The 27875-nt window shown below is 38.7% G+C and overlaps 1 protein-coding gene across 1 annotated transcript; it reads right to left on the bottom strand.

Moving 5' to 3' along the window:
* Nucleotides 1–299: 299 nt before the first annotated feature.
* Nucleotides 300–27386, bottom strand: sstr1b (somatostatin receptor 1b). Its single transcript, XM_042512623.1, has 2 exons — nt 27190–27386; nt 300–4764 (listed from the first exon to the last, which is right to left on the bottom strand). Exon 2 carries the CDS (start codon nt 3766–3768, stop codon nt 2662–2664), a length of 1107 nt encoding a protein of 368 aa, XP_042368557.1. The 5' UTR covers nt 3769–4764; nt 27190–27386; the 3' UTR covers nt 300–2661.
* Nucleotides 27387–27875: the final 489 nt, after the last annotated feature.

The following is a 27875-nucleotide window of genomic DNA, read 5'->3' on the forward strand; positions in this document are numbered from 1 at the left end:
CCAATAAGTGAGTTACCTGTCAGTCGGTAGAACCTCATGTTTACTCCTTTTGGTTTGTTTGTAAAAAGTCTGTTTGAACATGAACATGAACATGAACCGAACCAGAACCAAAATGCAACAGTGTATCATTTTTTCCCTTTGGTCAGGACCAATTGAACCCAACTACGGGTGTGAAAGCAACCTTAGATTCTTATATGTTGACCTAATTGTTTTTTAATTTTTTGATTGCATAATATTGATCTGAGCCGTGAGGGAATTTCTTCAACTGGACACAAATGTCCACTTGGACTCAACATTCAGCTGATTAGATTATGGTGGGCAGATGTCAAGGGCACTTTGAAGGATTTTCTTTTTAAAAAATGGCACAAACATCCAATTTGACTCTACAATGAACTGAATAGGATTTGGTGATCAGAGACTGAGTTCAATAGTCAGGTTTCTGGTGGTAACATTCCAAGATGCATAGTGATTGATGTTCAAAAAATCAGCAGGTTTATTTCTATCGCAGCCACAGCACTAGCCATCATTATTTCCAATCCAAGGCGATGTAGGCGTGTTATGTGAACAATATTGGAAAGTAGAGCCCCTTCTACAGTACATGGGAATGGACAGGTATGACAGAATGTATTGTGACAGGAAGTTGAAACTGCCAAAAACAATTGAAACTAAAGTGACAAGTGTAAAAAAAAAAAAAAAACTGACAATGAAACAAAGAGTTACATAAAGAATAATACTGAAATTGGTCCCTGCAAAACATCAGAAACTAAAAATCAAAACAGTAGTTATAATTTTTCTGGGGAATTTTTTTTAGTACCCATCTAAACATACGTAAGGTATTTTTCATTGTTTTAGCTCCATAGAATTCTGGCTAAGTATTCGTCATGGTACAGGGATCCTGGCCAGGAACATCATCTATAAGTAATTGTTTTTTTTCATTGGCTGGTACACTTGTGCCTTACAGTGCCCAAAATGAGCATGTGTATGGTGGGGCACATAATTGCCAGGAATATCTGCAAGGAAAAGCGCAAGGTCATTTAAACAGGTATGAGGAAGTCATTTAATATAAGGATTTAATAAGGCTGGACATTTTTATAGAGTCCATGCCTTGTGCACTCTGCTCCCCCTAATCTGTAAAACATAAAAATGACAAAGTGAAATCACAGGTGAATAGACGATTTTGTGAGCCTTTGTAATTTTGAAACATGAACTCAACAGACACATCTTGGGTTTTTTTCAGCCATTTCTGTCATGTTGTGCAACTCAAACAAAACAGCTCTGGCTCAATTTGCAAAGACAACCTCAAATTTTAACAGCGTCACCAACAAATACTCAACAATTATAGGTACAGCAAATACAGAAAGGCACACAAAAAGAATCAAACAACATTTCAAAAAAATGACACAATAATTTAACCTTTTCTTACAAGGGTGATATTCAGCAATAGCACAAGCCTTTTTTGTGGGGCCCCACACAATGAGCCCCCCCCCCCCAACCCACCCCAAGTGTGTTTCTTTTTTTAAAGGATCAAACCCTTCTTATGTGTTACTGAAAAGTAAAACCACCACACAAGCATACTATGACATTAAGTGTGGTAACACTTGTTTTTCCCAAAAAATATCAATTCGCTGAAAATACTGAATTAAACTTTGCATTGAACAAATCCGCAGAGCAACTACATATAAGTTAAACTAGATCAATTACATTTAAAAGTTTGAAATAGAGATTTAAACGTGATGAAACTGAATCAAAACCTGTTGAGCACAGCTTCTATTTTGTGGACAGTTCTATTAAAAAGACAAAAAATAAATATGTTTTTGTAAAAGATATAAAGCCTGATTTTTTATAATGCCCAATAGTGCCCTTTAATTTCCAGATGTCCACCCACCTCATAGCTTATGTTTGGTCCATTACTGTTTTTTTTCAGGGGGGGGTTGGTGCAGAATTGGTTATCAAGTAAACTATTTATTTAATTGTAGGTGATATGTATTTATTTTGGCATGGTAGCATTTGAACAATGAATTTGAAACTGTAGAAAGTAAATTTAAACTTTATCAAGTTGGATTTTAACTGCAACTGTAGAATTTAATGGGTGTGGGAGTGCCATTGTATGCTTTAGTATTTGGGGTGTCTGTTAATGAAAAATTACATTATAACAAATGAACATATGAAATCACAATTCAAATTAGCTCATGGGGTACCTGGGTATCTTCTGGACTGACTATAACTCACCCAACAGAATCAAAATGTTAATGAGTATTACCATTTTGTTTTTACATTCACCTGTGTTACATCCTTGCCCACTTGATAATAAGATTAGTGGAATCCTTACAATTATATACATCTTTTTCATCATTAGTTTTTCTCCAAACGTGTCAGACAGCCAGATCGGCTGCTGAACTGTACACTTTCTGCTCATCCACTTGTTGTTCTTTAGGGTTTCTCAGCTTTCTGCCCTGTGTCCCAAAAGTTTACATGTAGTCAAGTACATTTTTGTGTGGCACATTTGTGTTTTTCAGGAAATTACATTTGAAACTTATGTACTTTGATTTTTTTTTTATAACAAATACATTAATCAAAATTTTGTATCATCTCCCCTGTTGAAGCCCATGGTTGAAAAACTCCTTCGTAGGTTGTGGCTACTTGATTTAGGTCCTGCTCTGGTTACACTGTGGTTGTACGAGAGGTAAATGTCCCATTGCGAAACACCATGTCAGAAGCCATACAGTCCTTGGGAAAATCCAGAGGGCTACATGTTGCTTGTCTCTTCAAAGCTACAGCACAGTAATCCACCTGCTCCGCATCCAGCCCGGACTCCAGCCACCGGAAACAAACAATGCGCTGGAACGAACGCCGGAAATTGTCTGACACAAAGCCATAGAGGATGGGATTGGCGCCACTGTTCGCATAGCTGAGGATGACAAACAGCTGAGTGACCATGGGGTCTGGGGGCCGGTGGAAAACACTAACCAGCTGGACAATGTAGAAGGGCATCCAGCAGAGAACGAACACTGCAACAACTAGCAGAACCATGCGTGTGATCTTCTTCTCTGAGCGCCGTCGCTGAAGCCAGCCTGCTTTTAGCCCAACTGCTCGCATCCTGGCCACCATTAAACAATAGCATAAGCAGATTGCTCCAACCGGCAGCAGAAACCCCAACAGGAAGGTGTAGACCACAAAAGCTTCTGACCACGCTGATTCAGGCCACAAAAAATTGCAGTCCACACCACCGTCCTGCGCTGGGACAGTGTCTGCAAAGATAATGATGGGCAGGATGACTATGAGTGACAGCCCCCAAACACAGACATTGACTACTTTGGCTACAGTTGGTCTGCGGTAGCGGGCAGCCTTGATAGGGTGGACTACTGCTATGTACCGGTCCACACTCAGCACAGTCAGGCAGAAGATTGATGTAAACATATTGATGCCATCTACACTTAGCACCAACCTGCACATCAGCGACCCGAAGGGCCAATGACGGACGGCAGCCGATGTGGCAAGAAAAGGAACACTTAACATGAACAACTCATCAGCAATTGCTAAATTGAGGATGTAAATGTTGGTGGCTGTTTTCATTTTGGCATATTTTAGAATGACGTAGATGACCATGGCGTTGCCAGTAAGACCTACACAGCAGACAAGAGCATAGATGGATGGGATGATGATTTTACTGGCATCAGGCTCCTGATAGTAGTCGTCATAGTCCATGCTTGTGTTAAAGGGCAGCCCTGTTGGATAGGACCCATAGTCCTGGCTCCCATTGAAATCCATGGTCACTTTTGTTGGTATGTTGTGCTAAGTTTCAGTGATACTAGCCAGTGGAACTTTCGAGAGCTGTAGTAAAACTTTGGACTTCTTGGAATGACCAAAGAGTTAGCTTTAAAAAAATAACCTTAATCAACAGCTTGTATGGCCCCCTGCATTTGTCTGGACAGGGGATGGTACTTCTTTACAATTTTGCTCCATAATGCTATTTTAAAAACCTTTCAGGAACACCATTTGCCACAAGCCCATGTTTGTCAGGTGGCTGAAGCTAGGAGAATATATCAATTGGTATAGAAATCTAAAAAACATAACCACATGTGCTTGAGAGATTCCTTGACTTTGTGGAACATTTGCCAGCCTGGAAGTAGTCTCAGGGCTTTCTATTGTCCTTTTTGTTTTTATGACCATCCACTGAAAAGAGGGTCGTGTTCATATCACAAAAGTGGATAAATATATATATTGGTACGTCAATGTCCATTGTGTCATAAAAATGTCCATTGTTCCGTCTTCTCACAGTCCATGCGTCCTTGGTTCTCAAGGGTCTTTTATGTCCTTGCTTGTCAGCAAATTCTCATTATCAAGTCCAGACGACCTTTGTCATAATTTTTCTCTTAGCAAAAAGAAAACAGCAGTCTCTTTTAAAGTACGACTGTACACTCTGATTCTCAGAATTCTCAGTGGGCAGTCACGTAGCTTTTCATTCTCTTTCACACATCTTATTGCCCATCTGTTCCGGGTTGTACTAGGTGCAGAGCCCTGATTAGAAGTAAGGTAGGACCACTTGGACATTCAGTACATACAAAAAACTCCATTTGCTGATGGGGGGGGGGGGGCGTTCAAGCTGGTGAAATTACATAGAGTGCCCATTTAAAGGTGGTGTTGCTTGGCTCTGGCACTCACGTTCTATTGTTGAATCTAATAGTCATTGCAGAGTGCGGAGAAATCACAGGGTTCCTGCCGTAGCTTCCCTTCAGGGTACATTGTGCTCCCATTTTCTGCAACCTGGATTATTAAAAAAAAAAACAAAAAAAAAAAAAAAACCTGTAAGAAAACAAAGAAGTGTCACTTAGTTTGCCTCTTGACAGACACCAAGCACAACATCAAAGCACAAGTGAATCATACCTTGGAGGACTTGACACTGCATTAGTTTCTTTTCGTCACTTACAAAGAATGTAAAAGCAGACAAATGAGGACACTGCCGTTTGTGTCTGTTGGTATGAAATATTTCACTGGCTCAAAATTTTCTAGACTGTCACATTCGCATGCAGTCTCTCTGCAGCAATACTCATCGCCAAAAGACCTTGGGTGATAATTGAGAGCAACCCTTTTAGAGCAACTCAATTACCTGAAAAAAATGTTGGCATTGTTCATTTCTGCTAACCACGGATACGTTACATTTGTACATTATTATGAAGCAGATTTGTTATATTTTTTCAATGTTTCAACAACACTGTGCTTAACATGGGGTTAGGTTTAGGCATAACAAAAAATTGGGTATGAGAAAATATAATGTTTTGGCTTAAAATACCCAGTTTTGCTTGCATAGTTCCTGCTGGTAAAGCAGCAATGTCTCATTAAAACATAACAGTATGTGGTGGCACCATCCTGATGAAAAAGCAGTAATTTCTTTTTCTTTTTTTGTTAAATTTAAAAAACAGCCCTTTTTCATGGCATTATCTCGGCAGGAAAGACAGTAATATGTCATAACAAAACAATGGCTCATGACGCAATCCACAGTGAAAACACAGCAACAGATTGCTGAAAAAAACCCACTCAAGTTTTGTGGCGAAAAGTTGCTGAGAAATGCAGCAATGACTCCTTTAACCCTCTGATACCTGAGCAACTGGCTTGATTTCTTTAAAAAACACAGGAAGTTACAAGTAAGGAACAGTTGAAAATAGTTAAAGAGGGAAAAAAGACGGAAAGAAAACAAACAAACTAACTAAAAATAAAATACATATAAATACAGATAAAAATAACTAGACCTTGTCTGTCTCATTCTTGTGAAGGTGATATCCTGAGCACCTTGAGGGAATTCCTTAAAATGTGGCACAAACTTTCATGTGGACTCAGTGTTGGACCAATTCAATTTTGGTGGTCATAGTTCAAAGGTCAGGGTCACTGTGATCTTGCATGTGTCTGATTCTTGTGACTGGATATCTCAAGAACACCTTGAGAGAATATCTTTTATTTGGTACACATGCCCACTTGGACATAAGAATGAACTGATTAGATCTAGTGGTCATAGGCCAAAGGTCAAGGTCATTGTGACTTTGTCTGTCTCATTCTTGTGAACGTGTCATCTTACACCTTGAGGGAAGTTCTTAAAATTTTGCAGATTCATTCACTTGGACTCATGGCCAAACTAATAAGATTTTGATGGTCATAGGTCAAATGTTAAGGTCATTGTGACCTCATCTGTCTCATTCTTGTAAAAGCACTATCTTTAGCACCTTGAAGAAATTCCTTAGAATTTGGCACAAATTTTCACTTGGACTCGGTGTTGAACAGATTAGATTTTGGTGGTCAGGGTCACTTTGACCTTGCATTGATCTCATTCTTGTAAATGCGATATCTCAAGTGCGCCTTGAGAGACTTTGTTCAAATTTGACACAAATGTTCACTTGGTCGTCAGAATGAACTGATTAGAATTTGGTTGTCAAAGGACAAGGTCACTGTAAACTTCTAAAACATGTTTTGGGCCATAACTCAAGAATTCATTTGGTCAGACACTGAATTGATGACACTAATTTTGGGTGTCAACCTTAAAACTGTGAGATCTTCTGTGCTGCCTGCGGGAAGCTGTGTGTGAAGCATCCATGTTGTTACGGACATAGATATATATTGTAATTGCAGCTTGACTGGTGCGCAGAGGAAACTGTGTGATGGTAACTTGATTTGTTGTATGGTACATGGTATCTTGACTTCATATTATTCCCTAGCATAATTTTGCCAAACTTTGAACAGCATATTCTTGTGATATGGAATGAATTGTAGGGATGCAATGAATTCCTGTGTTGACAACCTGCGATTGTTCATGTCATCTGACAACTCTAGACAGCTGCATGACTCCCAAGATGGTCATGTTGAGTTTGAAAATTTAGTACATGATCAATAATACATTATATCCATTCAGTTTGGGTTGAACTATGACATGAAGCATCCATGTTTTTTTAGTTTTCAGGCACCATCATTACAGACAAAATTGGATTTACTTGTGCTTTTGATGTGCAAGTGCAACCACAAGAGGACATTTTTTTTATGATGATGATGATGAAAACAAAGAATAGAGGCATATTTTCTTTACATTGGCCTTGGTAGCTTATTTTGTGATATATGAAAGAATAGTTTTGAGTATTTATGATGCTCAATAAACCCTTGTTGTTTTGCAGCCATTTCTCTCACAGTGGTTATGAGTGAGTGACTTTATTGCTTTTTTTCTGCCTCACTGTAGATTTTATCACTATTGAGAAATGAGGCACAAAAGAAATTAAATGAACTGAGTGACACAAAAGCAGTTATATGAGGTTAAAGGCATAATCAGCGTCAGTGCCATCACTCATTGTTCATAACCTCTCATATGTGTTGCTTTGTCTCTTCGGCTTTATGGACCCGATAGTGTAAACTCATCTAAGTTTCATTTTCTTCTGTATTGAGTGACTCAGTAAATATGTTTTTTCCCACTATAAACATTAAATCCTCTATCAAACCCCCTTTAAAATGATGATTTACAGCATCTCTTCTTCCCTCAGACTAAGAAAATGAAACCTTTTATTTTGCTTTGCGTAGATCTTTGCTTTTAACTAACCCTACACTCCTCTGCGTGGTTGGAGACTTTTTTAGTATGTATTCAGTAATGATTTTAAACCGAGAAAAACTAATTATTGTATAGTAAGTGTCACAATGGAAAACTTAACTCTCTCAATTATGTTTAGACTTCACCTTCACCCTCAACATTTAGTTCCATTCATTCAACATTATTGTGAGCACCAAGGACATTTGACATTGATGCGTAATGATGGCTCCGTATTAGGATTTCACCAATTACTCCCTAGGAGATATGGGCCATTTCTTTAGGACTTGAGAATTTTGTCTGTTTCACTTGGCAGGTTTCCATTAACCCTCAAATTGAAATTACGAATATAAAATACACCCAATGGAAACTCGTTCATTTCAGAAAAAACTCCCATTTATTGCAAAAAAACCCCATTTTTATGCTAACATGAGCTCGTATTTTAGGCAGTTCGAAAAAGCCATATTTGACAAAACTGCAATGGAAAAACTTTTTCGCTTTTATAGGTCACATGATATAGAAAGAAGAGTCACATGAAATTCTAAAAAAACATGCAAGCATGATGCAGCCGGCGCTACCAGAGCTGTTATTGCATCACATAACTCTTCAAAAGTTGAGCATCTGTAAAATCATGGACTATCACCTCCTAGACGACCTCATACATGCCCACTCCAGCGTATAAGGGGCTTACTATTATCGCTCCATAACATGCGTACGTCGCCTTGGATTAAAAAATAATGACGACTAGTACAGTGGTTGCAATAGAATCAGACCTACTTATGTTTTTAACATCCATCCCCATGCTTCTTGGAATACTGCATAACATCACTCAATGAAAAACCCATTCATTTTGCAATTGTGCTTTATCGACATTTAGTAAATATTGTTTAATTTTTGCGCAAATCTGTTAGAAATTATTCCACCATGCTGTCTCATCATCTTGTAGTATAGATATATCAACATGTACATATTGTCATACATGGTAAGAACAATAACAGAAAAGCGTAGACAATAATTAAACAGTCTTGACAAAGTTTACTTACAACCCGTTCTCATCTCCAGGTCATTTATAAACTCAAATGAAAACCAATCCACGGCAAAAAGTCTGCAAAAAGTCTGCAAGTAGGGGAAGTGGATGAGTCAAACAAAACAAGACTTTCACTCAGGAGACTGCAATTGTGTTCCATTTGAAATAAATTAATGATGTGTTATGTAACATTACATAACTCATGTTGGCCTACCTATATTTCTTGTGAAACTGAAAGTCAGTGTTTTTATGTAACTTTACATTGTTTCGGTACTACTCATTGCGCACTAACCTAACTACATGATGATTATATTTACATGATTATTCAACGTTACCTTTTACGTTTTTAACCCAAAACATGATCTTGTTTCTAACCCTATTCAAGTCCTTTTTTTTGCCTTAACCTAACCATTTTATGACATTTATTTATTTATGACATTAACCACGTTACAATGTGTTTCAGCTAGGCATCACATAAAGACGCTAAAGGATTCCCTGTGTATTACTAATAAATGTCAAAAAATGTGACTAAGAGTCTGTATTTATTGACCTAGGAATGATAATGGGTTGGTACTGACCACTTCCAGTCAATATTTAGACCTTTAGGAAAGGCTACATCCAAATTACAGCCAACACATGGTATTCCATTAGAATCACAGAAAGTGTTATCTGTTGTAACTGCTGACATGTCAAACCCCCACTCATCCTGATGCATTTCACTGAATGCCTCCTCTGTGCTATATGCTGGTCTATTAACATCTACTCTGTCTGCCACATATGACTGCTAATGTGGATAGTGACAGCTTTGTTGGACTGCAACAGCTTGCAACTCTACTACAAATTATGTTCACATGCAACACTTAAGCTTTGTGCTTTTTGGGCTATGCCACTGAGAGATAATCATTTCAAACGTTTTATGACTGGATTTTTTAATATCTTTGCATGCAACACAAAGGTTGTTGTCACGGACAACTGAAAAACAAAAAGGTAATAATTTCTACATCCAATTAGCCGTACAAACTTTCTCTGATTCAATCAAACTGAGGCATTCCACACTGCATTACAAGGACGTCATTGCAAAGCCCTGATGGCTCAGTGGTTAGTGCTATAAACTGCAACACACCTGGCTGACCAAGGACCTTTGTCACATGTTTGCCATCTATTTGTCCCCTCATCCCCTGTCATCTCTCTACTGTCCTCTATAAGATCTAATATAAAATTGCCCCCAAATCATCAAAACATTTTGCACATTTGTCAACAAAATAGTTTCATATGATTCTAATTCACACCTATTCGCAAATGCCGAAATCAGTGTTGAGGCTAGTTCACTTGTTGGATGAATAGGACTACATATGCGGTCAGAGGATGAATTTTAATAATTTTGGTAATCTCCTGGCTTCTTATGTAGTGCCATTATCTGTTTATAATATTAATTTTATCCAATGCTTCTTTTTATCACCGAATACCTGCAAAACTAATGACAATCCCATCAGCATTTGCTGTACTTTGTGTACTTATGTGTGCTTCTTTTTCAAATATTTTTTCATCCTCACAGAGCTGTTAGCCTGGCTGAAGACTTTTGTAGAAGCCAGTTCTTATTCCCTGGCCATCAAATTGATGCCAAAGGCTTTCAGCTTACTTCATGTAAACATGTTTGCGGCATTACTTGCTGCACATTGAGAGCATGCAAGCATGCACTGATATTCCTCATGACAAATATTCATCACAAATCATTATGTACCAACATACTTACTTTAATCCAAAACATGATTATTAATTTAACCTAACCAAGTTAGGTTTTGTTTTTTGTGAAAAACAAAACAAAACAAAACATTGTAATTTGATAACCTGAGAATAAGAAAAGGTTGTATGTCTGTATAAAGGTCTATGCCTGCATCAATTACTGCCACATCCTCTCTATATCCAACACATTTTATGTGTTTGGCCAAATGATATGACAGTAAACAAGAAGTGTTGGGCTGCATGTCAAAAGAGAAATTTGCATCATTGCTCAATGCTGTATAAAGCAATCTCACTAAATAAAAAGATATCAAAGTGCTGCCTGCAGTGAAAGCAGAGTCTGTATCCATTACAAGCAGATGACCTCAGTGCAAACAGAGTGCTATTCTGGGCTGTTATATATGGATGTCGCCAAACAAGTAATTAATAAGCACACATCAGAGAGGTGCATCTGCTAAAAACTGACATCCTGTTGTCATGACATGACAGTGGAACAGCATGAAAGCTCATTTACATTAAAATCACGCTTATCCACATATTTTTCAACAATGTATGCAATGTCTTTCATAATAATTAAATGGTATGGTCACTATTCAGTCTGTCTTTTGGCATCCATTCCTGTTCTATTCCCGAACACCAAGGTTTTGCAGGATCTATTGTTGTGAGCAGCTGCAAAATACTCTTATCTGTGAGAGGTACAATGGGGAAATGCAATGGTATATACAGTACATTCATACAGCATCAAGGGAGTTGTTGTCCAAAAGCTACAAAATATACTGAAAACACATCAGAATGTAGAAACTAGTGCCATATCCTATGAAGCTGTTTCTCCCATGAAAAGTTTGCAGCTGAAATTACTTTGGGATTGCTGCCAGCATTTTATGGCTTTGAAGCTTTCTTTTTTCTTAACCTGGTCTTTGTTGGTCTAAGCAGATCTTGTGATGGTCAAGCAGGTTCTGTGACAGTCTACACAGGTTATTTGATGGTCTAGGGTGATGTTTGGTCTGTTTTTGTTTTTTTTTTTGACTGACTTACTCAGTCTTGGATGGTCTGCTCTGGTCTTTTGATGTTCTAGCCTGCTCTTTGCTGTTTTATACTCTTTTTTTGATTGTCTAGTCTTTTGATTAAATGTAGGCTACACATTGGTCCTGTGATTGTGTATGCTGCCAAAGGTGTACTGGGAAGACTTCAACTCTGGACTTATGAAGAAGTAGCCTTTAATAGTATAAGCTGATCGTTGGAAGGACCTGTCCAGGGTGTACCCCGCCCGTGACCCTTATGAGAACAAGCGGTTACAGAAAATGACTGACTGACTGACTGATTGTTGGAAGGACAACCTCCAAGTTCCTTGATCTAAGATTTGATAGTCTTGCTTCGTTTTGATAGGTATTACTGATCTTTTGATGGTCCAGCCTAGTCTTTGATAGTCAAAACTGGACTTTGGATGGACAACCCTTGTCTTTGTAGGTCTGAGAATGCCCTATTGATAGTCTTGCTTTGTTTTGATATGTATTGCTAATCTTTTGATGGTTCAACTTGGTCTTTGATGGTCTAAGCTTGACTTTGGATTGTTCAACCAATGTCTCATAGTCTGAGATGGTCTTATGATTGTCTGATCTAGTATTTTATGGTTTAAGTTGGTCTTTTAGTGATCCAGTCCACTCAGTGAAAAAAGGTTAGTATCAATGATGGTGCACAGATCATGTTTTCAAGATGGAGGTAGAGCTCATGAGAATGTTGCAAAGTAAAAAGTGACATATATGTGTCAGGGGATGGTATGTATTGTTTACTCATGAGGCAAGCTCATCCTTATGGTTTATCGTGAGTCTGATTTCACCAACCTACACCCAAAGGGACTGAATGTGCTCCTTTTGAAAGGACCAGTAAATATTGTGCTAAATGGTTGCTACTGTGAGACTAAAGTTAGTTGTCATCTTACCACATTCTTCGTGGATTTAAAGTCAATAGAGACCTAGTTTTGGAGCTACTTCGTAGATACATAAATTATCTTGGACGTGAGGAACTTCTACTGCAGGAGCATATCCTTTGGGATATTTTTGTAACAGCTAATGATGAAGTGGATGCATGTGGACGTGACGCAAAAGTAGCTCAGGAGATCTGAGTGGCTTCAGAAAACAAATAACTGGATGTCCCCTGAACATTTTTTTTGGCACATAGACAGATTGTGTCTGGGACCACATTCTTTGGACTAAAGAGCCACTAATGTGACATGTCTAAGCAGTGTTCGTGTATCTCCCTAACCCAGTCATGAGAGTAAATGTTCAAAGTGTAGATTTCTACAAACCACGAATATGTAACAATTTATTTTATAGCTTATCATGTAGCAGCTTTGTTGAAACTCTTTTTTTCAACAGCGCTATGGTCAAGATGTTATCGGATTTGTGCTTTGGTGGCACAATTATGACTGGAAATGCCGCTAACAACCAGTTTTGTTGTTTTTTTGGTCTTGAACAGTGGCTAGCAGCTGGCAGCCATCTTGCCCAAGTGCATGCACATATATAGTCACACAAGGACATTTATACTGTGCAGCACCCATCAGTGAAAATACATTCCCCTTCAGATTTTCTCATTTTTTCATGAATTAAAAGGTAACACACAATAAGAGTTTGATATGCAAATGTTCACATTGCAGGCTAAGAATTTTTGCAAGGCAGCAATTTGTATCCAGTCATTAGGTAACTGATCTATATAGCATGTTAACAGTATCCCGTTCACACATGCAGCATCAAAGACTGGACACACCACAAGATGACGTTAAGCTGTGCCTACTACTACTCAAGAGCTGAAAGGGCATCTGTCAGTGCAGCGTGGGGAGTTTAAGAGTTCCAGTTTGATACAGATGTCCTCTGACACACATGGTTAACAAAATGGCAAAAGCTTATTTTGATTCCCTCTTGAAACAGAATGTCAGAGTTGTTTTTCAGTCCAGTCAAAATCATAAAAAGGTAAAAAAAAAAAAAAAAACAACCCACCACATCGCTTTCCAACAGCTTCCCAATTCTCTTAAATAAAACTTTGACCACCAGCACGTAACAATAGATGCCTAGAAACATTGCTCAGGGTTTAGTGATAATGCCAGAAAAAAATGTCCAACTTTGTGGTATAGTGATTGAGGCAAGAAAGTGCAGTTAATTGGTGCAGATATTGCTAAAAGACACGCTTGAAATTGATTTTGATGGAGCTGGTGTGGGTCAAAAAGCACAAACTATCACTCCCTTCTCTCCAAACATCATATCAGCAAAAAGGACTGAGCTCTTTGGAGGCCAACCACAGAGCTACACTGAGTTCAGAGCAGTCCAGATGTAACAGCTGCTAATGTGCAGTATAAACGGTACCCCTCGAGAAACATCAATGATGGATGAGCAAGAACAGAGACTCCAAAGTCTTAGTTAGTCTTCCACTTCTCGACGCGCTGCTAGCTCCACTGCAACCTTCCCTTCCCGTCTGCCTGCTCTAATGACAGGCAATCATCCTTTTGAAGTTAGTAATGCTTGGTAGATGGAATATATCAGTTTGTTTGTGTGTGTGTGGAGTGTGTGTGTTAGAATGAGAGAAAAGTATGTAGATCCTGTACCTTACATTATAAATGGCCAGGGCTGCTGTTGTCAGTGTAGCTATATTGCCCAGTTGTATGTTTCACAAAAACATTACTTTTTGAACCGTATATACAACATGGGCTGAATAGATAAAAGCCTTGAAGCCTTTGAATTGTCGTTGTTCCATTAGTGAAGTGGCACTTAGGATGGACATGTTGCTATGTTAGTGAGTCCATCTGTCTGTCAGCCACTTTGGTTCTGGATTAGAATGCACCAGCTATTAGCAAAGCTGTCATTTAATTAGTATGTCAAGTCCCCAAATTCCTACTTTCAATTTCAAACCAGTGATTAATCAGGTCCCAGCATCAAAGGTTCTGTGTACAACATTCAGAGCATTGATATGCAGCACCTACTAGTTGCTATATAAAGATATAGTTGGATAATTAGCAGAGAATGAAGTCGTGCTCCTCCTCCCTCAATGTGTGTGTGTTGTAATCTGAGCTTTTCTGTGGTTTGTTGTGTGCATCTGGCTGTCGTGCACATTATTGCATGTTTATAAAAAGTTTTCAAAAGCATGCAGATACAGATGATAGGAGTTTATGTGCTGGACAAGAGATCATGCCAAAGACAGCTAAACAAACTCCTCATCCTAAGTGATGTATCCTAGGCAGGTGGACTTGCTTAAGTTTCTTGAAGACGTTTTAGCTCTCATCTGAGAGATGAGAGCTAGACTGGTTGGGAGTCTTATCGCCCACCTACAATGTAGTCCTAAATTCTAATCCTAGACGGCTTAACACCCAATCACACTTGGACACATCTAACTCTAATGACCCACATTATGGCAAGGTGTGTCAGTGACTCACATGTGATCCTAATAACTCTAAAACTTAAAGATCATATGTGACCTCAACGACTCTCTCTCTGTGTTAGAACTGAGAAAGCCTCTCAGATGAAAGGTGAAAGCTCTTCAAGAAGATCAAGCAAATCTAGTTGCCTATGATGTAGCACTAAGAATTATCATGATCTGGATGACTGAGAATCTCCACTAACTCAAAGTCTTCATCTTGGTCTGGTGTGACGGTCTGATGAATAGCGTGAAGCTTGAAATGTCACCTTGGTGGTAATTCCATTGAATATTTTGACATATTTTCATTGAACAGGTCATATGATGTCCTCTGAAAATGCACACACAACAGTATGTATGTTCTCATACGAATTGGCGCCCCACAAATGACATTACATCCTTAACGTATAATTACGCAAATAACATACCGTTATGAAGGTTACGTTCAGGTTATAAAAGATGCTATGGTTAGGTCTATGAAAGAAACATGGTCGGGTGTCTTTAGGTTTAGGCATGTCAAGTAACTTGGTTATGTTCAGGAAAAGAAACATATTGAGGATGTACATTAACGTTCCCCCATTGACTAAACGTTCCCTCAAAGTTTACATGGTTCTGAACATGCGTCTTTAGATGAATGTCCAGGGGAAAAGCCTGGATTTCTATGACCCAACTACCAACCCAACCCACCCAATCTACTCAGGACTACTTCCTTTTTTACCCCTGTCAGCAAGTTGGTCACGTGATTGCAGCCTTTCAAAATACATAGGATAGGTATGAATTTGGGTGCACAATTTTTCGGAGAAAACTGTATAAATAGTTTGTGATAAGAGCCTGAATATTTATTTCAGGCTTTGCACTGTGCTTGTACATTGGTTACAGTGTCATCAGCAAATTATATCGTCCACTCTCTGAGTCCCCCTGGTTAACACCCTCAGCCCTGTCACCACTGTTGCCATTCTTTAGCACTGTTTATGCCGTTAGCACCATTTGCTGCTTGCTGCTGACTTGGTCACCTCCATGTTGAGAATTGTATGCAGACATCCCATATGATCTGAATTTTACATAGAGCAGTCTGATTATATAATTTTCTTGTCAACAGAACTCGTGAATGTATTCTACTGACAAGTTTTTATGAGTATCAAACCCTGGAATATCTTCCTCCTCTGTGCTCTAGATCTCCATTGTTGTCCAGAAACTATTAAAAACACATCAGTGTGTCACCCAGTGCAACACACCTGTTGCACTGGGTGACACTTTTACTTATCACCGTAAACACACAATGTAGTCTATTCTAACTTAATCCTACAGACACTGTCCTGCTGAACCAAATACTAACTAGAGCATTAAATTTGGATTATCCACTGATGAAAATAGCCCCCAACATATGAACTACTTCTCCTGTTTGAGTAAGATTTGATAAAAAGTACAGTGACCAGCTCTTTCAGGATATTATATAGTATTTCAAAAAAAGGAGTCTTTATATTTTGTGCCTTTTGTAAAGATTTGTCTGTAGGAACCAAAAGGCTTTTGTTGAATTAGTCTTTTATTGTCTAAGCTGGCATTTGGAAGGACACCCTTTGTTTTCGTTGGTCTAAGAATCCTGAATTGATAGCCTTGCTTTGTCTTGAAAGGTATTGCTCATCTTTTGATGGTTGAGCCTGGTCTTTTATGGTCTAAGATGGTCTTTGGAAGGACACCCCTTGTCGTTCATTTTAAGACCGGGTGCATGCTGGGTTTTCCTTGAGACCAATTGCATTACCAATAAGAAACTTGTAAGATTTATAACAACAACATGATTTTGGAACCACATCATTTAATATAAGAAAGAAAAAAATACATAAGTTTTCTGTAGATGAATCCTACATAGCATATCAAATACATGTTCACCATGTTATTTGTTTTTATTTTCTATCAAGGTAGAGTCTATCTGTCTCTGCACTCTGTCATCTTGCTATGACAAAACTTTAGGTAACTTATGAACGCCGATACAACATCTGTGAAAATGAGTACCTTCAGATCACTGCAGAACTTTCTGTTCAGGCCCATAATTACTGAGAAAAGTAAGTAATCAGTGGAGGAGCTCACAGTCTGACTGCTGCATTATCCAACTGTTATATTGCTATCTCTCTAATATCTGCCTTTCTTTTCTCCAGCAGAGAAAACCATCCACCTCTTCCACCCTTCCACTGTGTCTGATAATGTCCTCCATGCACCAGCCCGTCTCCTTAAAAAGTGACTGCTGGATGGAATCTAACACTTAAGGTAATAGATTTCCATGTGTTATAACCATGTCAGATCCTCTTCCACATTTTGAGTTTTTGGTTTCATTTTCTTCCATTGAAATTACAGTAATCAATGACTATTTTATTTCAGAGGAAACTCATGTTAACCATGGAGCTTATTTAGCATATCTGTGTTAGCTCAAATGAATGTGAGATTTGTAATGTATGAGATGGCTGCCTGGCCACAAATCACTGTCCAAGACCAATAACAACAAAAATCTTTTTTACGTAACCCGTTGCTGCATTTCTGCAAACCACAGATGTGTTACATTTGTACATGCCATACGTATCATATCAACGTTCCTAAAGTGACGTAGAGTATGAGCAGGGATGGTGGACAGTGTGACATCTAGGTGAGACGCCTGCAAAGCTGCAGATCACTGTTCAAGACTGACTTATTCACATCCCAAGTCGTCACATATTGCTACTTTGTTAGTGGACTTTGCATCTACATATTATGTTTTGGGTATCCTTCTGTGTCTGCTGTTGACCCTCTGGGATGCCACCAACAACGCTGTGATGTCAACAAAAAGCACATGTTGGGATACACCAGAACGTCAACAAAAGCAGAATTAGGCAACAAGGGCACAGATGGTTAGGTTAAGGCAAAAAAGGCACATTGTTAGGTGCAGAAAACACCTATCACATTCACACGAGACAAAATCACCAGACTCCTGCATGAAAGTCTGGGTTTTGTTGATCCATCCGCCGCCCCTCCTTCCTGCCCTATGGGGACCTTTGTGCTCCTTATATTACGTTGTTACCGGCTGTGTTTCAACCTGACGCTATCAAGCGATGTAGCATGCAGACGTGACAGCTTCTGTCCAGCTGCATTCTGAGCTGTCACCAACCCTCTGCATATCATGCTGCCATGCCACCACATGCAATAACTTTGGGCAGAAAAGATTGACTCTGCAAAGGCCTTTATCATGTTCCAAAAATGAAGCAGTCTATAGCTGATTATTTTAAAAAGCAGAATAGGGAGGAGGCTGGACAGCAGGGAGAGGCATTGAGAGGTTCCTTAGACTCCACAAATGCTCAAAGTGCAGTCTGAGAGAGACTGACTGAAATGATTTAATTATTAAATTACATTAATTCAATTAAAAAGTAGAAGATAATCTATAATGTTAGCCATTGCTGTGGCAGAAAACTTAATATTAAGTCAAGAGTCACAGTCATTCTTTACATTAATGCAGCTAGGATATATGCAAATAATTTTGCTAATTTTATTTATGGTTTCTGTTCAAGGTGAAAAAACAACATCTGGGTCAAATCTTGGGTGTTTGATAAATATATGAACTCTTTGAAACCTACAATTATTTAAACCTTTGAAACTTGAATAAATGTACATGATTTTCTAAAAAAAAAAAAAAAAAAAGGGCAAAGCATAACTTGGTAGGAAATGTTTCATAAATTGCAAGACATTAGTAGATTTAATAGATAATTTTAAAAAGCAAGGGGAAAAAAAAAGAAAAATGCTATATTATATAATTATAATTACATATATTATATAAGTTATAATTACATATTTAATAACGTGACAAAATAATTTAAGCACTTTTCTAAACAAAAAATCAACCCAATATACGCAAGTTTGAAATAAATATAAAATAAATAAAAATAATAATAAATTTAATTTTAAAGCTTTGACTGCTGACTGTGATGCTTGCCTGGTTCTGAAACAGTTGCTGAAAATCAGACCTGTGCCATGCAGAGCCAGTAAAAGGGAGAAATCATATCATTATGTTGGGGTAAGCAGTGGAAAAATGAGTCTGTGCTGCTTTTATTTGGCAAACTTTTCTCCATCAAGGGGATAAAAAGGAGTTTTGCGTTAGCGGGCCGCTTGTAGAAGAGCAGAGAGATGAAGTGGCACGATGTTCTCCCAGTATCAATACTTAAAGTCTCCAGGCACATTCACCTTAGTGCCATTACCTTCACACGTTATTTGATTCTCCTTTCTTTCTGAAACATCAATTCCTCCAGAAGGCGGCCTCTGCTGCCCTAATGATGGTCTGACAGAGCTGAAGGAGCATTTCGTCAGAGTCAAACACTAAATTGATCCCCAGAGCGGAGCTGCAATTGGCCCCCTTCGAAAAATGTTCACCCTATTTTCATAATCGTCGCCGGTGGCTCGGCGCAGGAGAAATGAACTGTGAGGGAGGGAGTGCTTTGAAAACGCTTTCTCTCTCTTTCATTTGCATTCCCTTCTCTCTCCGCTGTGGTGGCTAGCGCTCACACGCTGGGCCCATTTCATCTCATTTCATAGACAGATCTGCAGCACCCAGTCTGGAGTGCAGTTTGTGATTAAATATGGAGAAGGCTTCAGCTCTGCCTTCCAGCCGCTCTGCTGTTAGCCGACATGTTTTAGGAGCAAACAATAATGAATCAAGAACACTATTGTTACATATGTCATCAGATATATTTAACGTGTTCAATCTTACACGTATATTATGGACTTATTTTATTAAATCTATTTATTTATTTTATACTACTCATGCAAGAACAATTTTGTATTTGTTTCCTGAACATACTTTTGTCTGCAAGTTTTGCTCACACTAGTTCCATCAATTAAATTCATTAAACTTCACCGGACAAACCTGTTTAATGTGGCTCTTTTCAGCCTGATGAATGCCAAAAGTGTAAAAAAAAAAAAAAAAAAAAAAAGGGGACACTTATTTAAATAATCAGTGGAACTAAAATTAGGGAGGCTGGAGGGCAGCGCGCACGTCCACAGGCAATGTGCACTGATGGTGTCACTTGAACACATGGCCGGATGGAATCGATCACGTGTGAAACGCTGAAGGACAACTTCAGGTAATAACTCTGCCAGTAGCGATGTAATATAGGGAGCATGAGTATGGTTGTGGGGCGGGTGAGGAGATGAATGGGTCCCACAAACAACTGACTTTTGTGAAAGAGAGTTCACTATTTCTGTCTTTTTGTGTGTGTGTGTGTGTGTGTGTGTGTGTGTGTGTGTGTGTGTGTGCTTTTTTTCTACACTTTACCATGTGCCTCTTTTGTCTAAACCTAACCGTCTGTGACTTTTTTGCCTAATCCTAACCATCATGACAGCCGGTGCTGCTGCGAAAACATAAGGACCATGCTGCTTCGTCCCACTACATTTGGATTAGTTGACATCATGGTAATGGGTCGCTTCATCTCACCATGACGACATCCCAATATGTGCATTTGTTGACATCTTTTATATGGCCAGAGCGTAAACAACTAATGCAGAAAAAGACCTAAAATGAGTAGACGCAGAAGGTCACTGGCAGATTGGCACCATGTGACAAGTAAGGTCGTAGAAGGTCAGAGATGCATGGTGGAGCTAATTTATTTGAAGATTTAAAAGCAAACAATAAAATCTTTAAAGGAATCCTAAAACATACAGGGAGCTGTTGAGGGATGTCAGAATGGGGAAAAAGTGCTCTTGCTTATGTTTGCCCGTTAAAAGATGCGCAGCAGCATTTTAGACTGTTAGCATGACAGAGAGGCCTAGCTCACATCAATGTAAAGTGCATTACACTACACCAAACAAACAGGTTGTGATAAAAGCATGAATGACGCACTAAAAACCATTAAAAGATAAAATGGACTTAACCTTGGATCAAAGCCTCAGCTGATAAAAACTAGATTTAACAACATAAATTATCTATAATATCTATGATAATCTTTTTATCAAGTTTAAAATCAATGTCCATTTAGATGCTTAGATTGGTTATCATAGGTTAACATATGGTGATAGGCATGCACCGAATTGATTTTCCACACGTCAGGTTTCTCATGTGAAAGGATCGAGAATGAGGAATGATGAGTTTCCTCTAAAAGTGCTGATTTAATTAGTTTGCCAGGGTTGCAGTGAATTCAATTAAATATTGCAGGAGGCTGAGACATGCTGAAGTCTCCCGAGTCAATTTAAGAGAGAAAAATGGATGTGTAATTTATTTTATGTTTACTCAGTCGACACCTCCACACCTCCCCCGTCACCTCCTTTAAATTAGGCCTGGAAGTGCCAGATACAAGAGACACAGTTTAAAAAATGCACACCATTACCGTAAGTTAAAACACATGTCTGTCCTCCAGAGGCCTTAAATGCATTTCACACAGCGCTCCTTTAAAATGGATGGAAGAAGGACAAGGGAAAATACTGAGTGTGACTAACGTTTAACACTGTTATGTCCTCAGAAAAACCTTTTCTGGGTTCAAAGCTGTCGTTACACAGGTAGCATTCGCCCTTTCAATCAGCACCGCTCCTCACCAAACATGTTGTTCTCCCCTTAGCCTATTTCCTAAAAACAACAAAAAAAACCCAACAGTCCTGATTGTGATGGATGGAAGCCCTTGAAAAACAATCACACAAAGAAGCTGGCGAATCAGGCTTGTGACACAAATGTTGGTCCAAATGCAGCAAAAATGCAAGCGTGAAACCTGAATGTGCCACGATGCTGCAGAGTTTAACTGATGACAAAACTACAAACTTCAAACTATACTAAAGTTGAAATCCAGGATTTGAGCATGAACGGTTTCTGAAACATGATGATTTTTGAGATAAAGGAAAATATAACCACAAAGTTTCCTCTCTGTGTGTTGTGCACATTAAGAGTTCTAGGTAATTTGTCATAAAGGATGTGCCCCTAATTCCATAGATTTAAGTTAAAGTTCCAACTCTGATATCAGATTATGATTTAGTTTTGATCTTTTGACAAATAAATAGTTCTGTTCACATTTTGGTCTTGGTATGTATCTATCTAAATTTATACCAAATTTTGATCCAGTTTTCAGTAAATTGGCGAGAAATTTTGAAAAAAATATGCAAATAGATCCACTACTGTTTAATCTCCCGTTTTGAATATTAGGAGTCGGCTCATTGAGGTAAAATTCTGGTTGCCCAAATTCTCTGGTGGAATGATATGGAATAATTGTAGAAGAAGAGGACTCAACAAAATTTTGTTCTTTCTTTCTATGCGCTTAGTCATTTTTTTTTTGTTTTTGAATGAACTTTTTAATATTTCACGCTAAAATTGCACATATAAATGTGCAGAAGGAAAAATAGTTTATGAGAACTGGACAAATACCATTCGCTGATGATCATGTGATATATGTTAAATTTTTAAAATGGATAAAAAATGATCCTGAAGAATATGGGTTTTGCAGACACATTTTCGTCATTTTTTCTCTACTGTAATTTTTTATAGTGGTCTTTATAGTTTATGAGGTTAGTAAAACAAATGTCACAAAAATGATTCCCAAAAAATGTCCAAGTTTATCTTAAGAAGAGTTGAACAATAGAACATTCATGCAAAAAAGTTCCTATAGTTAAAATTTGGAGAAAAACTAGAATAGTTGACAGGCTACATTAGACCGGCACACATTCTTATCATCTACAAACATGAAAGATAGCCATCTGAAGTAGCTTTAATATTATCAGTGTTGTGCAAGTTCCCAGTGAAAAGGCAGTTTTTGTCTGCTTTGACCGAGACAAAAAAAAAACAAGTAAAAACCCCATTTAATTTAAGTAATTGTAACTTTGCCATTTAATCTGAAAAAGTAAAGTAGTTACCTAACATTACTAGCAGAAAGGTAACGTTACCAAAATGCAAGAGTTTAATTATCTTTCAAAAATCAAACGCCTAAATCATGTTCTCAATAGTTCTGTCACAGATAAACTTCCATATATTCCCTCCCCCAACAACTGTGTTACGTAAACTGCTAAATGTCGACATTATTCTGATAAATTAGCTCTTCAGTTAAACTGAATAAATTGTATTTGTATAGTTCTTCCCCATGACTGATTCCCAGAGAGAGAAAATAAAAAAACTGTAGTGTAAGCAACAAAGTGCAATCGTTGTATGGGTGATAAGTAGGTTAATGCTGCAGGGTAAATGCAAAATACACAAAACATAATTCCCTTCAAGTACCCATCAAGGGCAGCGCACACAGCAGACTGCACATGGCAGCCCCTTTATGTTCTGCTCAGAGCCGCAGAAACCAAACAATACCCTCGTCTGAAATAATAATACGTTTTCCATTCATTGGTCTAATTTGATTTTTGTCGGTGCTCTTTGTAAGCACGGTAGAATTCCTTATTCCATTGTGCATCTCTGAATGCTTCAGTGGTGTATTTTAACAAACACATTTGAACTTATTCAAAATGCCACAAAGCGACTGGCATTGGCAAATTTGAGCCTGTCGGAGCCCCCCTGGGTCCTGGACCCCACCACAGCTGGCCAGTTCACACTGTCAGCAGGCCAGCCTTGATCATGGCTCTGTGATCATTCATAAACCAGTTTGTGCACACTATTTTAGTGATGTCGTGCTGCATCACCAACCTGTTTTCATTTTCAGGGAGTCAAATATAGCAGCCTGGTAAGTGGCTGTCAGAGGCACAATTGGCTATGCTGGTTCGGGTTGTTGAGACTCACTCAGTGGGTAATCAGAGACTGCTCTGCGCACGTCTTCACAGGGACGTGGTTTACCCCCTTACGTCCGGGAACAAGCTATTGCGCTGGACTGGCGGACCTTGTTCAGAGCCGAAAGGACACAAGAGGACACAAGGACACAAGGCAAATTCAAAAAATGCACTGCAACAACATGCCCCAGCAACCAGATGGAATTTTCATAGCAGCTGATGATTTTAATCAACTCATCCTTCAACTCCAAAGATGTAGCCGGATCAAGGACATATGTAATTTTGTTCCAAAGTTTAAAAAAATGAATAATACATCTACCTTCTACCTTCCTAAGCAGCATTATGGTCCGTGTTGGTTTCCATGTGCTGTTGTGTAAATATAAGGACCGTGCTGCATCATCCCAAAAGCCACCTTCCGTGTCCAACAGGAATGTGGCTCCACAACGTCAGATGAGCGTGCACTTGGACAGAACTGGTGGAATTGTTATTGTATAACAATTCATACATCAGTTAAAATTTGACCAAAGACTATTTTATGCGAGACAAAGGTGGAGAGGTTTGTGTATTCATTTAAAAAATAAAAATCACAGTTTCTCTCCAGCCTTGAATCCCAGGGTCATGGATATGGAAGTTAGATCTTAGCAGTGCTGTACACAGTGTACCTCCATCATTTGCAGTCCCACTCTCGTCAATCAGTAAGTGATCAGCCAATCAATACGCTCATTGACATGCAAGGTGTTGAGTCCTGCTTTCCTGACCCAAAAGCAGTCAGAAGCAGCATGTTAGTACTGACCCTGACTGAGGACAGTCTTCATTTTATCTCCCGTCTCTCTAATCACAGGAGAGCAAGATGATCATGACGTCTGACCCCCTTTAGATTCTCTCTTGACCTGCCAGCAGCACAGAACATGTCATTCTCACAATGACTCAGCTCTGGTGCCCAGGACGAAAAGCTCCTTCAAAACTCTGCTGTACATTCATGATGCTTATGTATTAAAATACTACCACGCCTCCTAAAAAGTTGTCTGTCTGGTATTAATGCCGGGCAGGGCAGCGCAAATGTTATGTTGTGGTGTTGAAATGACACAGTAGCAGCACGGTTGAGTTGGTTGAGGCCTATGTCGGAAAGAGAGTACGTCACGTGACTAGGTGACGGATGTAAAAATGTCAAGTAAAAGAAAATTAATGTTGACTTTTACTTTCACATGGGATACAAAACATGGTTTCTGAGGTTAAGGCCTGTGTTTGTTTGACCTGTTCATTTCCCAAAATCTCCTTAATACGCAGATGATCTTGGTCTTTATACTTCTTATGTGGCGATAACCTGAACCACAGCCTGGAGCATTGTTAAATGTTACACTTGACATCGTGGGTCCACGTGGGTTGGCATTTTTTTCCAGGGTTTTGGCACTTATGTGCGGCCATCATGTAATGTAGTTTTAAGATGTCGTGGTCATTTTGCGTATTTCTTTGAGGCAAAATTGAAAATATATTCTGACTGTTTTAATAACGAATCAGTTGTTTGGTTTGGATGCAACAAACTCTTATTTCTATTTCAGATACACCACTCGCTGCTCCACAGCTCCACTCTCTTGTCCAAATATGGTCACTCCTGGCTCCAAGATAAAGATGGTGACAGCCAAAATCCCAAACTCAAGCCTTCAAAAACTGAGTCAACAAAGCAAAGGGTGATATTATGGCTCCATCCGTCATTTTTAGACAGTCAGTGAGTATAATGGAATCATGGTAATCGAGGATGTGTCATCAACAGAGGGCTTTGTTCAGTGTACAACTGAAGCATGATTGGTAGCAAAATCATGGATGACATTGATTACCTGCAAATTTTTGATCTGTTATCACAAATATTTGTTTTAACCTAAAAACAAGCATCAACCAACACTTAATGAGACCACTGCACGCTCTTTTTTGTCTGACAGTTTCTCACTTGACTTTGTTGCCTTTTTCTTTCCAACCTGTAGAATAAGACACACCAACTGATATAATCACAGTTCACACTCTAGTGCTAATTTTTTGGTTCCATGTAAGAACTAACTTTTCAAGTTTTGAACCAGTTCATCTTTGATTGTAATGCTCTGAACAGTTCGAAATTAGGAGCTTGAACCAGCATGAAACCTGTTCCATGTTGGTGAAAAGGGGTCTGGGGCTGCATACAGTCGGCCTGTGTTATTGATGGAGGTTGTTTGGGCTGTATGAAGCCTTAGAGAGGATACCATACAGGTGTACTAATAGACCTACATGAGTAACAGTCCTGCAATAAGGCTTATTTTTATTATTTCCCCCCCAGTTTATATAATTGAAGGCAGGCTAAATAAAAAAACACCTCTCAGTGTAATGCAGTACAGTACAGCATCACAAAACTACATCCTCAAAAATGGCCATACAGTTGAATCAGCACCTCTCTAAAACAGTAAAAACGGAACATTATAACATTATAACCTTGGTTATATTAGACTGTATTTGATTAATTTTAGTGTTACTAATAAACTGGCAACTTAGTGTACATAACTGCTGTAGCTTTGCCTCTCTTCCCTAACACCATCTGGTTGCCTTTTCACTCTCCATTAAGTGTAATTGATCTTATTATACTCTGTACAGTTGTCGTGACAGCTTCTGTCTTCACCAACCTACACTCGAGTCTACTTCATTAACCGAAAAATACAGAAAAGTAAAGAAACGAAATTTGACTGATAACATTTTGTTTTTAATTGTACATATTTTGCGTTAATATTCTTACTGTGAACTCCTTTAGTAACCGTAATCATGTTGTAAAAATATGATACATACATACATACTCTGCATATAGATATAAATATGCCCTACAGTTGTCAGATTTTTATACATTCAAATCAACTTTACCCTTTGAAACTTGATCAAATAAGCCTGAATTCTTTCAGAAACATGGGGAAAAGGCAATGAGCACCTCAAGAAGAAACAGACAAACAAAGCCAGCATAAAAAAAACAAAAAAAACGGGATAATGACCTTTAAAAAACTGTTTATTAAATTATAATCATCGCTAAATCAGTCTGATTACGATACTATTAACATGTAAAATAGTTTTTAAATATATAAATATGATCATTGGAAATATAGTTCTCTTGAAATTTTTCTCCAGCCTTTTTTTGTTTTAATTTTTTATTTTGATTACTTGTTTCTTGCAATTAGTGGGACATTTCTTCCCAAGTTGCTTGTAGCCCTTTCATCCCTTGAGATGTATGGCTTGATGGGTCAATGGGTGAAATACTCGTGAAAGGCATCTGAATGCAGCACAGAGATTTGGGTTTCAAAGGGTTAAAGGCATCGACACTGACTTTTATAAAAATGCATGATCTGACCCCCCACTCCTGAATCCTTTGCCCCTTCATAAATGTGATGAATAATTTAGTCAGTTTGGGTGGTAGTTTTTCACTGTCCTTAACCAACCAGCTGCAGTGTAAAACAGAGCAGATCTTATTAATAGATGTAAACAGCTCTGCACATGATAGAAGCCTTTCCACAAAAACACAGCAGATTGTTATGAACTAACGTGGATTGATTTTTAAAAGCTGCTCAGGAGATTTTCTCTTCATTTTGAATATGAGTTTGTGCTGCCATCTGTAAAAAATGTGACAGCCTTAAAATAATGAATTGCATCCCATTTGTACTAAATTTTTGTGGGAAAATGGCTCTAAAATCACCTGAAGCTGTTCCTGCAGCACACGTGACGGCGACTGAATCTGCTGGTTAACTTTGATTCTTGCAGGTTGGTAACTTACCGTCTGTGGCTGCAGAGAAGCTGCTGTCCTCGCGTCCTAATCAGCGTGATGATGAATATGGACAGTGTATCTGCTCTCCTCCTCTGTCTCTCCTCTGTGACAGTGTGAGACTCTTGTCTTCTCCGTCTCCCCTCTTCAACGGCTGCGTGTCTGTCAGCATCCACTGATCTCGGAGCTGCTTAAAGCCGCCACACTCTCCTCTGCCTCTCCACACACTCTCAGCCCACTCTCTCTCTCCCTCTGTTCTGCAAGACACTTGTTTTTTTTTGCATGCTGACATGTTCTCTCTCTCTCTCTCTCTCTCTCTCTCTCTCTCTCTCTGTCTCTCTATCTATCTATCTCTCTCACACACACGCACACACACACTGTCGCTTTTACCTCCCATCTCTCCACTGATTCAGGCTTCATCTTCATCTCTGCCTGGTAGATCCTGTGAGGGAGATACAGCCCACTCATTTCCCTGAAAAATACATCTTAAGGTGAGATAAGAGGGGAATAATGAAAGTTTGATGGGCTGAAAATGGAAATGTTGCACTGAGTTAGAGGAAGAAAGAGCAATGGGGGATAGATAAGAATGCAGAGCGGGTGGTTTTCAGACAGACAGGTGCTATTAATGCCTCATTAACAAGGTGAGAAAATCTAAAAGAAGTGCAAATTAAGCACAGAACACACACAAAGACTCAAAA

This window comes from Plectropomus leopardus, chromosome 23 (assembly GCF_008729295.1).
Source record: "Plectropomus leopardus isolate mb chromosome 23, YSFRI_Pleo_2.0, whole genome shotgun sequence".
In the NCBI taxonomy this organism is placed as follows: Eukaryota; Metazoa; Chordata; class Actinopteri; order Perciformes; family Serranidae; genus Plectropomus; species Plectropomus leopardus.